The sequence below is a fragment of the Callionymus lyra genome, chromosome 3 (genome assembly GCF_982586985.1).
Source record: "Callionymus lyra chromosome 3, fCalLyr1.hap1.1, whole genome shotgun sequence".
NCBI classification, from domain to species: domain Eukaryota; kingdom Metazoa; phylum Chordata; class Actinopteri; order Syngnathiformes; family Callionymidae; genus Callionymus; species Callionymus lyra.
The window spans coordinates 28591761-28609953 of record NC_141820.1 but is presented as its reverse complement, the minus strand read 5'-3'; the positions used below and the strand labels follow the sequence as shown (position 1 = coordinate 28609953).

General features: G+C 36.9%; 1 protein-coding gene across 1 annotated transcript in view; it reads right to left on the bottom strand.

Annotated features, from left to right (window-relative positions):
- large1 (LARGE xylosyl- and glucuronyltransferase 1) overlaps window positions 1–18193 on the bottom strand; it is a 118092-nt gene that overhangs the window by 75551 nt on the left and 24348 nt on the right. The window contains exon 2 of the mRNA XM_087787418.1: window positions 5132–5321. Coding sequence (XP_087643544.1) covers window positions 5132–5237 — 106 coding nt within the window. The 5' untranslated portion in view covers window positions 5238–5321. The remainder of the gene's footprint in view (window positions 1–5131; window positions 5322–18193) is intronic.

Genomic DNA, 18193 nt, shown 5'->3' with positions numbered 1-18193 from the left:
TGAATAACCAATTAGGTATTAATGATCAATTATTCAGAGTATCAGCAAGAGTAAAAAAGGAAGTTTTATAGAACAATAGTGGGACCTGTACAGTCGTATGGTTCAGAGATAGAAGTTCCGACACAAAGAAAAGAAGAAGCTCAAGTAGGGCTGAATGATTGTGAATGAATTCAATGTAATCTTTTAGTTCAGTTTAGTTCAGTTTATTTTAGAAGGACAATGTGCAGTTATTGCATTTCTTCTCTAAGACACGAAATCATTTATGTTACGATACAATTTATTATTAAACATGTTTTTATTAAGCATACGATAACATTTTTAGTTACTTCAAGCCTTTTTACTGCAAACTCATTTGTACTGCGAAAGCGCGCTAAAAAGTGTGGTGTAAACGTATTTATAGGTCAGGAGTAAAACACACAAACATTAGTGCAGATTACAACAATAGAGTAATTCTGCACGACCGTCTTATTGCTCCTCTTTAGCACTAAACCTCCAGCAGCGTCAGCTTCTGGGGAGCACAACGCCATTACACAACAGGTTGAAAGTCGTATTGAATCTCACTTTAAAAAAAAAAAAAATCGTGATTCAATTGCAAATGTAATTAATCCTTCAGCCCTGAGTGTAAGTGTAAGTGAAGACATTTTATACAAAAAGTTGACGAGGTAAAAATCCTAGAAATGGGGAACCACCTCTTAATAAAAAGAGGAGGAAGACGAGCACTGATGTTCAAGGCGTTGGTGAATGAGTACATAAAAAGGATAGTAGAACGTAAGCATAAGGGTCAACTAGTTTTTTTTCCCTTAAATTAACTTTTTCTTTTTCCTTTTTTTTTACCTCCCTTACCTTTTTAAATTATTCTCTTACTTTAGTATTTTTCATTGTTGTCTTTACACTGTCCTTGAGTTCTCCGAAAGGCACCTTATAAATAAAATCTATTATTACTATATTATTATAATAACTAAAGGGAAAAGACAACGTTTTGTTAATACTATTGATAGTGGCTACTGGAAAATACTTCCACACCATCAGCTGGAATTGATCAGGTGAATCAAACCATAACATCATCAATAACCAATCAATAACCCTTTTACAATGCATTACCTTTTTTCATTACAGCAATAATTGCCAACACAATTTCTGTGTGTTTGCTTTTAAAAAGTATATAAAATATATAACAAAAATTCGACATATTGACAATAAAAACTTCTCACTCCTGGACTTTAAATAACTGTGGTAGGACTTCAAACAGTTCCAAAAAACCCAATAAACACCCTACAATTCATGCTACTTCAACATTAAGAATCAATCTTTCCCCCAAAAAACGTCTCAGAATTGAGGTGGCATGAAGTAGGATCACCCGCCTCGTGAAAACCGATCTATTTCAAATTAATCGAGATGTGAAGACATGGAAGACAAAAAGGTGCATCAGCGTTGGAAGCAAAATGGTGTATGAAAACTAGCAGGGGGTCGTAATATTACAGCCTATCTGCGAATGTACAGATATTCCAAGGGGAGCGTGATGAGCTCCAGAGTCTATGGAGGGAGACAATTGTAGCTTTTAGCAGCATCTGCTTATCAGACATGTTGTATGTGACACTCCATCTAGACAGAGTGCTCGGCACCCCCGGGACCCGCTATCTGGCAAACTCAGACAGATAAACAGAGTCGACAGAAAGCGAGCGGAAGATAGAAGAGAGGGAGAGATACGGAGGGAGGTGAGTATCAAGAGGTGGGTACATGCCAGAGGAAGCACATTGTTGCCGTCTCACATATTCAGGCTTCACCTAGAACCGACACTCCCTGCAGCCAGGTCCTTTCAAAACTTATCACCCCCCCACACGACCACCACCAGCACCACCAGCACAGGAACTTCCTGCCAAATCGAATAATTACTTTGCAGAGCTCGACGACAATTGCATTACCGCCACGTATTCACACACATGGTCTCCAGTGACTGTGACCTGAAGTTAAAATTGTCAATTTAATCATAATTAATAATGGCACTGGCTCTGCACTATTTCAATCATGTGAGTCAAAGTCATTTAAATGGCCCGGAGAACTCCTGGACTGCATTGTCTGGAGGAAGTAATCAACTTTGGACAGGCCTCAGTAATTCATTAATACGCCACCTCAACAAGAAAAGTGGAGAGAGGAATGGGTGACTTTGTCCCGGGAAACTCACTTCGAAGACTTTCAAGACGGATAACAAAAGGTTGGACCTTAATTGTTGATATATTTTGAATAAAGGATTATAAAAATATACATATTAAATCCTGTTAAAAGAGTAAAACGTTAGAGCCAAGTTATTGTTTGTGGTCCACAAGTAAAATAGTTTATATGGTGACCTATAAAGATACCAGTGTTCAATATAGGATAATATAAAGATAGTATAAACCTCAACTATTATACAAGACTTCTAATATGAGAAACAATGATTTTAGAATCAAAGAATTTGATGGCGGTCTTTGTCCAAACATGGAGTTAATCAGAATCACAAACATGCTTTATTGCCAATAATTTTAAGAACAAGACAGGATTTTGTTTTTTTCGACACAATTCCAGAGGCAAATATAGATCAGGCCTCAAGAATAGAAAGAACAATATCACAATCATACTCACTTTCTGTTCAAGAACAAACACTTTGTTCGGCCTGCGACCTTGACTGCTAAATATTTTTTATCTGTGTTACCCTTTTAGTGCAACTTTTAAGTCCAAAACTTTTATTTTTAAAAGTCCAAAGAACACACTGCTAACCCTTCAACTATATGATTGTTAAGCTACGAAAACATGCAGCACCAGATATAGAACCAATTTAGGGAATTTAATGTGAAAATCTAATTTCCAGATAAGATCCAGATAAACTCCATTAATCCTCCACCCTGGAGATTTAATTTCACTGCAGCTTAAATTAAGTACTTGTATAATAAGGTCAGAAGACAGACAGAAAGATTGAAAGAAAGAAAATGGTATGTTAAAAGTGCATCATTAAGCATCAGTAATGTTTTAAACTCTATAAGCATCTTCACATTTATAGCTCCTGATGTTTAGTAAGTCATTATCCTGTGAAATATACAGACGAGTTATTTTATAATGGTTACTTTGACTCCATCAGAGGAAATAAAAATGCGCATTTCCATGGGTGTAAATAGAACCTCGGTGGGCTTAAGATTGAAAAAAATAACAATAATAAACACTCTTTTTGTGAACAACGACCGTCATTAAACACGGGAAGTGGAGAAAACTTCCACACACTTAAAGGTCAAACAATTACCACAACGGTTCAACATTACTTACGTCCGTCCCATCGGCCGGATCAGCATGTGGTGGCGGAGAGTAAGGACAGCTCCATGCATTACCACAATAACAATAGACTGATGTTCCATTAAAACAGAGATGACTCGTTAGAGGCTCGGTGAGGGAAAGACAGACGTTGGAAAGGTCAAAGCATTGCCTTTTTCTGCTACATTTGTTATTTCATGTGGAACAGAGTGTTAACGGGGAGTAGAAATTGGAAAAGTTTGACAGTGAGGTGTGTTACGCACCGATAATCAATGGATGACCTTTATTTTTAACTTTTACGGTTATAATAATGTTGTTTGTTTCGATTTTTTTGTTGTTGCCATATTGCAGCAAAATTGACACGTGTGGTTTTTGACTCTGTAATAACCGTTTAATTTTCGATTTAAATACTTTCAATACCAAACTTTCATTTGAATTATTCACTTAATCTGTTTCAAAGTTATTTTTAGCTGGCGTGGTAGGACAGTTCACTTCAATTATTTAATTGTATTATTATTCCTTCGTGCATGGTTTTTCAGTGAGACCCAAACTCTTGTAGCTAAAATAAAATTAATCATTTATTAACTCTCACACCCTACAATTGGAGCAGTCACTTTTCTTTCCAACTTTCTCGACATCTCACCCCCTCTCATGCATTGGAAATCGAATTTGCTGCTCATAAAATGATAAATAAATAAATAAAAAATACTTTTTCCGGAGATAGAAAATCTACACTTGCTCTTAAGCATGTAGAAATGAACATTTTATTTAATGTTTCCCTTTGTTATGTGAACAATATTCAGATGAGTTTGAAAAACATGATTTGAACAAGAAAAATAAAACATTTAGTTTAATTAGTTGTTAATTAGCTGGTTGAAAATATAGATTATGTTCATAGATGTGATTAATCTACTTAACTAAATAGATCACACATTCTTTCTAAATTATGTTTAGAAAAAATTAGAATGTATTATAAAAAAGTAGGCTCATAATAGGTTACAATGCAACTGCCAACACTAGAAGATAAGCCTGATGTTGTGATGAAATCTTATTCTTTATTTTCTTTCTTAATTGTATAGTAAGTGGTTTGTGTATGGATTTTGTATTGTATTGTATTTGTATTGTGTACTTTCAATGTAATTTATTGCCTTTTTACATCATGGCCGGGGGACTACAGATGAAAACTAGGCTTTTGGCTAATTCTGGCTTTTTTAACAATGTGTAATCATGTGTTTTATGAATTTGCACCTTCCCCTTTCAAATAAAGAAAAATATTAGTTATTTGAAAAATAAAATAATAAATAAAGAGAGATTTCCTCAAATTAGGTATTTTGTATGTTCCACAGAAGAAAGATTGTTGGACCGTGGTGAAGTTTGATATTGAATATTCACTCCAGGACCAGATAAAGTCTTATTCCACTACATGCTTGAAGCGATCACGGCCAGTCAAACCTCCTGAGTCCTCTTTAGCAACAGTGGTTCGTCTGATATGATCGTCTATATATTCATAGTTTGATATGTTATGTAACAACTGTCAAAACTCCATATTTAACCAAAGCGAAAAACATATTTTTCAAACTCCAATTCACCCAAAACACCCAAAATCTGTGCAGGGATTTACTCACGCTTCATTACAAAGACTTATTGTACGGAGAAACCTGCAAAAACATTGGACTGTGTGCAGGTGATTCTGCTCTGTGTTTAGGCAGTACTACGACATGAGGGCCACGGGTGAAAGTAATAGTAAAATAAATACAGTCTAACTATAGTAGAGTTCTAACTTCTGTTGTTTTTATTGAGGGGCCATTTTGCTTTATTAAATGCTATTTGCTTGTTGGTTTTTGAGTGTTACCTTGAAAGCTGCCGACAAACAGGTACAGCCAGGTCAGTGCCGGGATGAAGAGTAAGGCGAGCGTGGCCGCCAAGAACTTCCTGCGCCCGCGACACATTCCCAGCATCCTCTGGACCGAAGCAAACGGGGGAAACAGAGGTAAGGTAACCTCTATGTGGGTAGCAGCTGTTGTCCGGGCTGATTCATGGCACTGACAGAGAGGGGACAAAAGTAGGTTAGACATTTCACAAGCAGATACAATCACGGCTGACATTCTGCTGTGGCACCGGGGAGGTGAGAAATAAAATCTAAAGCAGGTTTTTTACAACTCTCTTAAATGAGAAAACAGATGGTGACATTGCATTTAAGTTAATTCAATTTTTTTAAAGAGCAACAAGAACGACTTGCTTTGAGATAAATTAGTATTTACAGTGAGAAAAGATTCTATCTTGACTGTTAATTAAAGATTATTATTAATAGACAAAGCTAAATATGAGCACAAAGGATTTTTTCATCTGTATTGTTTTGATTATTAAAGAAACAAAAGAATAAAATTCAGATTTGCTTTTCTTCCAGATAACCGATAAAATGTTTTATTGACCCATCCATATTTGTGCGAATGTCAACATATTCATGAAGTCTGCATCAACATCCTGAGTCCGTTAGATCCGCCGGCAGCTCCCTTTTCACAGCCCGACAGCAGTTTAGATCCACCTTACTGACTGCAGTACATATTCAGTGCGCCGTCTACAACCTCTCTTCACCTTCACAGCCCCTGAAAGCTCACACACACACACACACACACACACACACACACACACACACACCCTGCTTTAACGTTTATTTCACAACAGAAATCACCCCTCGCCTTCTCCCTACACTGCAAGCTTCACGTATTTTCCGGCAGAGAGTACTTTTTGACATGTTTACAAGAAGACATTTCATAATGGCACTTGCTGACGTGCTTCAGTCCTAATGAGGTAATTATGGTCTGTGACACGCTTGTCTCGCTGTTCGGAAATAACTATTGGAAATTTAATTTTACAAGTCGACGAAAACACCAACGAGTGACTAAAATAAGTGTAATTTGATATTTTTGATTTGTTGGTAACACTTTAGAATGAGGAACACACATTAACTACGAATTATAAGCTTTTTATTTATATGTGTATTACCAGAAAATAAACGACTAACTAACATCTTGTTTATTTTTACTATATTCTACCGTTAATAGCATGATCATTAAGAGTTCACTCAATTACCGATTATCAAATGGAAATAAAGACGTCATTAGAGATTAGCATTGGTGATAACTAATTCACTTTTTTAATAATACTTAAAAAAGTGAGTAAGTAAGTAAGTCATTTGTATTTATATAGAGCTTTTCCAGACCAGGGTCACAAAGCGCTTAAGCAATCGAAATAATACTCGATAAAATATATACTTTAAAGATCAAGATCTATTGTAAAGTGGAAAAAAAAGCACAAGTGTTAAAGTATTAATAGCATCCTAATGAACCGAAAATAAATATTTGTGATTTTGAATATGTACCCTATTCTAAAGTGGCAACATATATCACCAATATTCGATTATAATAACATCAAAAATGCTAAAAGCTTGATGTTGCTACTGGGGAAAACACTTATCTTTCAAGTATGAAGAGCATGATCACAGTACATATTCACATAATTGTTTTTTTCTTTTAATGGTGCTCTTAAGTACACAGCTTTACGTCAAAATTGCTTTACCGCAGTTAGCTACAGATGGCAGTTTCATTCATTTCCATCATGAATTACTTATGAGTACTTATTGATGCGTCCAAGAGGAAACAGACCCAATAACGTTCTTTTACTTTGTGCACATGCTCAGTGTAGCAGGATAATTAATGTTTCTTTTTTTACAACAGTTACGAGTGAAGGGAGCCGGACACGAGTATGTTCAGTCTTCTAAAGTGCTGCTTTATACAAATAAATATTACTTACTTACTTTATCAACCAACAGCTTCAACTAAGATTGCATATAGCGACACACTACTCCCACGATAATAATCAATACCATATATTAAGATCCAGATAGGATTCCATACGATATATTTCAAAATACTTGCATAGTTTTCTGAACAATTTTAGGGGAAATGGGATTTGAGTTAAAACTTGTGATTTTGGTTGAATTAACAGCACTGAAAGATAAAGAAATGTCTGCTCACATCTAACATTTAATAGTTTAACGCTGTAAATATGTGCATTTTAGTTGGATTATTTTTTGTAGTTGTGTAATATAATACAAATACTACGATAAAAATAAAAGGCACCAATATAGTATTGTGAAAAAAATATATCAAATCAACAGTTTTACTGCACTTGTCTTGGAACCTCTGTTGCCACATACCACATGTCAAATTGTTAACAAAACAAGATAAAGGCACTTGTTGTGTCCTTTTATCTCCCTGGTAACTTGAAAATGTCTCTCAGTACTTAATATGAAAACACTCATCTCTTTTAAAAACACTTTTAAAACCCTTAACTGGATTCATCAATGGGCTTTAACTCTCCTTACTTGAAGTGTTTTATCATTTTATTTAAAACTATTTTCCGTGTGTTGTTTTATCCTTTTTTATTACAGTGCTGTTTTAATGCCGTGTGTCATTTTTAACTGAAGTTGTTTGCTTTTGTGTAAAGCACTCCATAACTAGAGTTGAAACGGCTTAAATGACTGTTCAAAATTAAATCAACCGTTACCAAAAAAGAATGGTTCTTTAATACAAGTATGTTATTCATTCACAAATACATGTACATTAACGAGGGTCCTCAAGCCTGCGAGAGGACTGCGGTTCATCATTTGATCTCGATACATAAGCAGTGCAAACGGTATCATTAAAGACCGCTTATCATCGCTCAGATCTGCTTCCACCCGTCATGCTCTAGAAAGCTGTTGGAACGAGGCCAGTCTGACTTAAATGGCACATTTAAAGTATTAATTGTTTAACTTTATACTTAATGCTCTACATTCATGTTTTATTTTTTAAATGTGGAATAGATGACCGAGAGTCTCAACTAATCTTGTGTGACAGCAATAAAGACTCGCAAGATGCCTGTTGGATTTTCAATAATTGAACATTTCAAATTATGATCAAACTAATCTTCCTTATTAGATTTGACCTTTTTTTTTTCATCCATTTGTCAGCAGCAAAGCCCTGTCGATGTTGATATCGTGACTCACAGAGACTACAGTGTTGGAGCTCTGCCGTTCCAGAGGCTGTTTCTGTGGAGACAGCATTTGAGGAGGACAGTTTATTTATTGTGACACCGACCACGCACATGCTTAATGCTAAAATTAGCATTGAAGGACTTAAAGACAAGCTAATATTATATCCTGTTTAGACTTTCTGTTATAGACTACAATACATTTAAAGGGCACCTAATGTGAAAACCCAACTCTCCTGACTTATTCACATGTTGTAAATGTTGAAGTCGTCCTCTTTAAAATGCATTAGGTCATCATTCATCATGACGTTGCTCCGTTTTGAAATTATTTCTTAATAAAGTTATCTCCCGTCTGAAATCTCGCCAAATGAGACTACGGTTTAAATTCAACATTACTCTGATGAAGCCCTAAATCATTTTATTACCTACACGTCATGAAACAAAATAAATATTTATGTAAACATGGTGAGTTACTTCTGCCTTTAGGTGTTTTTGTAATGTGTACATTAAGCAGCAAACCTTATTTTTATTATTCGTTTTTAATGTACAAAACGGGGATTTTAGGGGCGAGTCTGAAATTTACGAGAGTCACTGAAAGCAACTCGTATTTTGTGACCAATCAGAGCAGAGTGGGCGTGGTTGCTTGGATAAGACTTCTTCTCAGCCAAAACATTTTAAGTGGGCGGGGCTTAAGCGTATTTTCTAATGTAAATATCTTTATTAAATGAGAGTTTTGTGCCAAAAGAAACAAACTGAGTATAATAGAGGTCCTAGAACTATTTAAGAGACACTAAAATCGGCACATTAGGTGCCCTTTAATAGATATTTTGTTGGGCCGCAGAACTGGTTTAACATTTAGGACCCGTGAGAGTCACTAAAATCTTTGACACCTTCCATAAAGGTGAATTGAGGCACTTGCGAATGATGTCAGTCTGATTGTTGAAATTATGAAATAGACATGATGAAATGAGAAACCATGGACTGCGCTACAGTTCAAAACCTGTGAGAGCAGCAAGTGACGTTGAAGACCAAACCCTAGTTCCACCCAGTCGATGGCAAGTTAAGTACAGAAGTCTCATTAAATGATATTAGTTGAAATCCGCTTTCTGCCGCAAACACTTTTGTCCAATTACCCGAGTGACCTCACTCAATTTTTAATCTCCAATCCAGAGTCAGTCGAGGGATGAGGCATAATACCTCTGCCTGGCACCGCGCGAGCTGGCAAAAGCACAAGCCGGCATGCCAGTTATCATAGTGTCAACCGCTGCTTAGTGGAACGGGGGATTTTTTGAAAGGAAAAAAAAAAGAAAAAAGTCAGTGCCTGGCACACACCGAATCCCAATTCCAGTTTCTACTTTTGACCGACGACAATGAAAGAGCAGGAAGTGAGCGGAGGTTAAAAGAAGCCGGAGGAGATTAAACACGTCTCTCAATTACGACAAGGCTTGCTTTGATAGTCCGACTGTGAACAGTGTCACTCGCTCTTTAGCCTTTGACCTCTCTGTGATATTAGCTCGCCGCTGGAGCCAGTGATTTACAATGCAAATGCTACGCCCTGGACGAGATTAACATACGACTGTGAAACTCACACAGAGGCTGGATTGATCAAAATCAAAGATAGAAGCATCGATTAAAAAAGAAAAATAATATATTTTCAATACAATTCACAGCAGAGGAAGAACAAATCTTTATCCTTTTATATCAGTGTCTGATGAGGTGTCTAATAATAGATCACTGTTAGCAAATAACAACGGCAACAACAATCATCAAATACATTTTACAAAGTAAATCTACTTTATTTTCTTTCACTTAGTTCCCTAACAGGGAAATGGAGGAGCTAGTGGCTGAGAAGCAGAATATACAGTCTGCACCACGACTAGTACAACAAGCATCTGCTTCCAAGTAGGTATTAAAAATTGAAATTAAGTGCCTTGCTTTGGAACCTCTGGTACCTTCAGTCTCACGCAGTGAAGACAACTTTGTTTTGCACCAACAAACACAACCACAAATAACGCTGGCACGTCACAAAGCTGCTCCTGAATTATGTGCCAAAATCTGATCGTTCTAAAGTCATATGTCAGATGAAAGGGGGAAAAAAATTATACATGATTGGATCTGAAGAAAAACAGCATATAAATGAAAAGACCAAAACACTTTAAAAGAGCCATACTGAATTAATAAACAAACAAATATGTTTTGCCTTTTCATTTGGACAAAAGCATCACTGAAACATTTTAATACACATGCAAGGCTTTTATGAGTTAATAATTTGTTGTTTAATTGAGTTGCATTTGTCAAAAGAACATAAATCCAGGACAGCAACACAAACATGGTGACATGTTTGACATCAACGCAGGCGAGACTAGGGCTGAAGGATATGGACAAAAAATAACATCTCAATATTTCTACAAGATATCTTGATATTGATATGGTACAATACGATATGACTTTGGTGAAAAATAAAACTTATTTGACATGAGGATGTAGAAAGTCCTGATTTATTTATTATAAGTCACTGTCAGTAATAAACAACAGAATCTTACAATGAAATGAAGTTGGCATCAATAGTTTTAGTCAGATTTTCTATTAAAAGATTGTATATAACACTATAACTAGTGGGAAGAGAAACAGGGAAATATTTGAATGCTTTTGAAATAACAACTTCACTTTTTACTCTTTTAACTTTTCTTGGGATTCACCTGGAATGACTGAGAACTTGGTGTCCTCTCGCTCATATAAATACACTGTGTGTAGTGAATGGACACCACAGCCTTCAAAACCCTTTGCTCTGGTTCCTCAAAACTGAAACATATCTCCATATTATCCATCTTTGCCTCTAAATCGGTGGAAGACGAAGGCTGTATCCTCCACGATCATTCGGTTAGGCTTTGATTTTCGTGCAAGTTTGTCTCTCTCGCGCCCGATCCTCTCCGTGTTTTCCATTGACCGACTTCAGCTGTCAATCAACAGCGAAGGAGGTTTGTGATTGGTTGGTGCAAAAGTAACATTGGGACCGCTTCAGTTTACATGTAGGATGAGCGGGGATATCGGGAGATATAGTTGGCTATTCTACGTTAATATCCTGACTCCACTTTGACACTTACAGCATATTTGTCCAACTTATTTTATGTCCGTTATTGTTTGTTGAGAACTTTCAGTTTTAAAATACATCATTTTCAAACCATTGTGGTTTGTGTTAGGGTTAGTTAGGTTGTTGGGGTTACCAAGACAATGAACAGCATTTTGAAATCCATCTACTTAAGCCCAATGCTTCACAAAGTTGCATTTCTGCATCTGTTAAAACAACAGTTGAACAACAGGCATCAACTGTTGAAAAACAGGCATCAACTGTGTCGTGGCGTGGCCGTGGACAAAGCTAAGTTAAACTAACATACTTAAGATAAGACAATGATGTTGGCGTTTGTATGAATTGATGAATATCGGCTCCAAGTATCGATTATCGGCCTCCTTGACTTTTAATAATCGTTATCGGTATTGGCCTTGAAAAAACACATCGGTCTATCTCTAATAAGAACTAACTTAAAAGTAAAAATACTTTGTACTGTACTGCAAAAAGTCTGTCAAGAAATTGGTATTCAGAAGAAAAAGACTTGAACAAAGAATCCACAAAAAGCTCATTCACTCCCCGAGCAGGTCACATTCCTCTCTCGCCTTAAAAGCTCCTCAAGCTCACACAAAAGAGAGATGAATCTCATTCCGTCTTTCAATTCTTGCCTTGTACCAAGAGTGATGTGATAGCCATGCTCATTTATAGTCCTTGCTCAGCATGTCGGTGGCCATCCTTCTCCCATGGCTCAACGCTGAGTTAATACAAGACGGGGTCTTTTACCCACAGCTCAATAGCAAACTGTTGTGTGTTGACACAAAAAGTGATGAGGAATGATTATGGAAGCAGTGGTTTATTGGTGGGAAATAAAGCCACAGGGAGGCCTTTTGACAGGCTCTGATTGAATCCTTTTTTTCTGTGGAGTCCTGCAGTCAATATACCGGCAGAGACTAACGGATGTGACAGGATTGTCAGGCGGAGAAGAAGACGTGTCAAACGTGCACCACAAGCAGGTGTTGTGGGACTCAAACCGACAACTTTTGAATGAGCCATTAGATGATAGTGAAAGTAGGAGAGACATTTCGAGGCATATTACAATGTCAATATGTTTGTTTTTTGTAAGATAAAAGTGACATTTATCATGCACTTGAATCAGGGCCAGAAAAAAGAAAATCAAACTATCAGACCTAAAAAGATTTTTTTTCATTTTACTACCCCGCCTTATGTTCAACAACTAGCCACATTGCCCAGGCATTTTAATAAGATAATAAGATAAATAATAAGAACAAAAATTGAAAGAGCATGTCATTAAGTTAAAAATAATATATTGTCCCTTTAACATGCTTGTATGGACTTAAAAAAGTACTTGCGTCTTTTTTTTACTTTCGGTAAAATGATGCGTACGCTTATAAGGGCTACTAAGTAAGTAAGTAATTTATATTGGTAGAGCGCTTTTCCAGACCAAGAGGACTTGCTACTTATAAAATGCTGTAACTTGCTTAATATTTGAGCCAATTTCGTTTCTTATTTAGTTTCCTCGGAATAAGACCAAGAAAATCATCCTATTCATGCTATCGTAGCACTAAAAATAAGTAATTAGCGCATGTCCGTTTTGGGTTTTATTTGGTCTCTGCGGACAAATAATCTAAAAAACGAAAGATCAGGCTTAATCCAGACAGAGAGCAGTTTAATGCTGTCATTTTGAGCCCACGAGGAGCCCTGTAGTGACCCTCACAGATATAGACACAAGGCGACCCAAAATGAAGCTCAACATCGTAAAAGTTTTATTATTAAATCTTATCTTATCTTTTCATTTTATGTTCAAAATATATTAAAAATATACATTGTTGTTTTTAACCATGATTTAGCTCTACAACCTAACTATTTATTCACTGCTAATGTAAAATATATCAAGCCTGATAAATGTCACTTTTCTGAAAAGAAAATGAAGACAAAAATGGTTTTATTTTAACACATTTCTTGAAAGATTACGAACTTTTGACGGTAATTTACATCCATTATTGTAAGTCAACTATACATCTGCACTTTGGATATTAAACCTCATCACTCATGCCACGAGACATAATTAAATTTATTAGAAGAATCATTATTGACTAATACAAATGAACAGGGGGGGTTCAAAACAACAAGCGCCGTGATGCATGGGGTGGACGGCCCCCATCATCTCTCATGGTCCTACCGAGCAGGAAGGCATGGGAGGATATTCTAGAAGCGCCATGCAGACTGGCAGGCGGGCCGACGAAGATGAAGAGCAGCCTCTGTTCTGCTCAGTCCAGTCGAGAGGAGAGTGTCTCTCTCAACATGATAATCAACGGAGGCCACGAGGTCAGAACAATTCCGCACTCTCCTGACAGGAGTACAGAGCGTTCCGCGGACTAAATGGCCGCTGCCACACTGACAAAGGAGGAGAAATATATTGATTATGCGGGGCGAGTTGTCCTCATTTCATTAAGTTACCTGAGCCGCTGTGCAGCCATTAGTATTCCGTCAGCGCCGCCACGGACGTGCGCTCTCTCGTGCACGGGCAACTCTCTACAGTACGCATGCCAGTGCAGCTTAGAGGCACATAAAAGGCATTTGGAGGTGAAAATTCACACAAATCTTCCGCAGCAAGGTGCAGACGATCCGCTCTCCATGCAAATCAGATTAGGGCGGCGAAGGAGGACGATCCCGGAGCTTTCCCGATGCAGTAATTAGATTCCACGTCACCCGAAAAGCCAACAGATAAAGACACCTTGAGTCACGATGATTAGTGGTTTCATTAATAAAAATGTTCTCACGAGGGAGAAATCTCGGCACTTTTTCCAGAAAACTCCCGAGGTGTCAACCTGAAGTGAGCGGAATTTACCGCCTTTATCGCCCCATCTTAATTGTTGCTTAAGAGCCAATTGAGATGGAGATTGATTAAGAGTATCATGTTGCCTGAAGCGCTGCGACTAATCTATCGACTTAATTATGTGTTGTGATTGCGAGTGTCAGATTGATGCTGAGCTGAGCCAAACGATGACCGGAACGCCTCCGTAGTCATCAACCTGTGAGAGATGTGAACATCTTGGCTATGGTTCCATCAACAGGGCAGGCGAGGAACACCAAGGAAAAGTCAATCAAGGCTATAATTGGAGAAAAGAAATTGATTTGCTAACAAAATATACTGGAGGCACACACCACACATGATTTATGCAACATCACGAGGTACATGGTCTCAAGAAGCATCTAAAAAAGTAGGTCAACCTGGTAGGAGCGGGTAAAAAGCTTCTGGATACCGGATTAGTGAGGTCGAATTCGAATGTTGGAAGTATGACGAAAGCAAAATGATTTTGTGGGATTATCACATCTTTCCAGGGATATACATTTTCCTCTTCTTCTATTTGATAGTCATGGTGATGTATAAAATACATGCTGATTTACAGTAGTATTGTGCACAAGTTTGTAATAAAAAAGAAACACTGTGATTGTAAGAACTGGACATTACTAAGCTGCTGTGGTGGAGAAATCAAGTACCCATGTGTGTACATCAGAATGCTGCACTTAAACAGTGGCAACAAAAGAGAGCGAAAAATAATATTAGATCATTAAGCAAGTATTTGGTCCCCTACAGACCTCTTTACAAGTATAGTAATAATTTCAAATGTAAAGTCACATCTTACTACAAAAATCATGGGGACGATCACAGACTAGATCCCTAAATTCAGTGCTTAACAATTTCAAAGGGAATTTACCTTTCATTTTACAATCAATCAATCCATCATGTATCCGTACCGTCCTTCCATGAGCACCATTAGCAACAAAAGCGGATGTGTGGGCAAGTAGACCAACAAACAGAGATACATGAAGAACAAAAAACGCCCACCAGCATCTGGGACGAGCAGCTATTAAACACACAAGACATTTGAAGGTGTCAGCAAAGCGTCCTGTCAGCAATCACTAAGAACAAAAACATCTAATTGCGCTGAGGTTCGTCTGTTAGTAGAGGGCAACCCCGTTGGGATTTTTTAAACTCAAACAGCTTCAGAGAGTTAAAAGAAACGTATTGCATTGTGATTCTACCTCCTGCAGTGAACTCGCGGTTTAAAGCGAAGAGTGTTTAACTGTCAATCTCCACCAATGGTAATGTCTGTGGAATAGAAATCTGTTAAAATTCTATTAAGTAGACATGCAGATGCCTTACAAAGAAATGTGTTAAATTAATTGTTAATGCAACCGATATGGAGTGATCACATAATTAAGCTACAACCTGATAAATATTTATAATGCATTACAGTCATTCTATTGTACTTAAATTTGGCTTGTTTAATTTTTAATTTAACAATTCCGAAAGTATGTAAATCTCATTTGCCGCCTGTCCGATGGTTAAATTATGGTGCACAACTCTGCCCCCTATTGTTACACTTGATGGCTCAGTTATTGAACCTTTCAATTATTTAAGAAAACATGGGCATCTTAATCCAAGTTCGCTTTTTTTTAAGGCCTCATATTGAATCTTTTTTCAAAAAGCTACAACTCAAGTTAGGTTTCCAATTCAGAAATATCTTGTTTTTCTTTTCATGAAAGGGAAAGACTTGTTGCTGCAATATTTCTTCCAGTACTGAACTATGGGGATCTTTTACATACACTTGTCACAGTTGAAACACTACATATGCTAAACTATTTCATGCTTCCTTACGCTCCATAAACTGTAGTCCACATCCACACAACTGTGAACTGTGTACTCCCAGATGGTCTGCTTTGGCAACATGTCGGCTGACACACTAGTACAGGTTTATGTACAGTATAAGAGACTTACAGGGCTGCTCCGTATTTTAATCTGTGTCTTCAGTGCAAGCCTTGCTATTCGCTCCTGTCTACTCACTGACCGAACCAATTTTTACCACAGTAAGAGCAAAGATTTCCTTTCAATAGGTTCAGACAATGAAATTATGTATAGGGGAGAATTAAGCAGATAAGTAACTAATACCTGTGTCCGACGTTAACTCCATTCTCAAAGACATGGGATTTGAACATCCCGTCAAGGTTTCTAATATAGTATGTTATTTCGTTTTTCGTTCAAGTATTTTACAAATGATTAAATTGAATGTTCTGGTGAAATAAATTCCCATTGTTGAAAAACCTTCCAACATCGTAGAATTTGGTCGAAACTACTGATCGGGATACAGCACACAAATTGAAGAAATTGCCAAACAAATCCTTTCAAGATATATACAAATTATAAAGGTTAAATCCATTAAAAAAAGTTAAAACTGCAGCAAACGGTAGATATCTTCTTCGTCTAGCGAGCCTAGATATTGCAATAATCTAGGAGCTTTAAAAACATTTTTTTTAATTGTAACTGAGAAAGCAAATCAAAAAGAATGTCTCTTGTTTCCAGGCCTTTTTTTTTATTATACATATAACATTATTTTATTAAATTGAGATCTAATTATATTATTTCCCATCTAGACTTCTTGTCTAACAGTTATACATCCAGTTACAGACCATTCAGTGAATAGAAATGTGGTTCAGCATGGATTTTCTCAACATTTACTATGCGTGACCGAGTTTCCTGATTAATCAATATTAAAAAAGAAAGTTGCATCTACCACCCTGATAGATAAACAGAACTGTTATACATATTCTCAAGAGCAGTAGTCATGTATGTTTTAATATACCACACAACCTTGTAAAATAGATACCAGTTCAAATAAATTCATAGAAATAGATACATTTGGTATTCAACATCTTCCTGCAGAAGAAAATACTTTCCCCATCATACTTGTGCTACACACATGCTGGAATACATTCACACAAAAAGCTTCAAGATGTGTGTGTGTGTGTAGTTGGGAAGGACACAGACCTTAGTGTCTCAGATGAAGCAATTAATCACAGTCTCTGTGGAGCTGGGAGCTATGCAGAAGGGGAAACACATACAAGTATAACATCCATCTTGAGGTTTTTTTTTTCCTCCCCACACGTCGTTCTTTGCTCGCAGGTTCTTTGTTGTTGTCAGGACTATAGAACTTCTGCTGCAGATTCTTCCGTAAAAACTTCCTGCTGCATTTAAGATTGACAAGTCAGTATGTGCATTAAAGTACTGAGTTTCTAGGGCAGTTGGCTACACAAAGAAAAGGTCTGCAGATTATGAGCAACAATTTATGTGTCTTAAAGCTGAGAAGTATATTGCAATTAAATTCTACATGCTTTAACGGCTGTGACAAACATCTTATATCAGAGCATCACAATCTCTGTAGGTTTATTCATGAATTAAAATATGGGGCTATGGGTTAAGTCTTTAAATAGAAACGATATTCGGTAAGTGGATCTTTAAGAGAACATCCGCTTGTGAAGAACACACACACGAGCAATTGATGTCCCATTGGTTGATACAAAAGACGGATAAGAAAAGATGCAAAGAACATATTGATGCATTTTGTATGAGAAGAAATGAGATACGAAAATATCAGTCTATCGAAAACATATTCAAAGACAAGATGGGTGACAAAGGGACATAGTATTCAGATGAATGAATATGTAGTAAAAAATATATTAAAGGGAAGAGTTATTCGGGCAGCTTGAAAGAAACATCAAAATTTCACAGTAAAAAACACAGAAGCAAGAACACATTCTCAGGATTTTCTACCAAATAAGAGCAAGAAAGAGCGGCTAATGAGATAGAAATTCCTGGAAGTGAAATTCGAGCTTCCACTTTCCCTCAGATTTCAGTTGCAAGATGGACTAAATCTACTCAACCACAGAAGAGCACACACAAAGTAGAGATGGTAATAGTCAGTAGTGATACTTTAGGCTCCGCAGAATGGT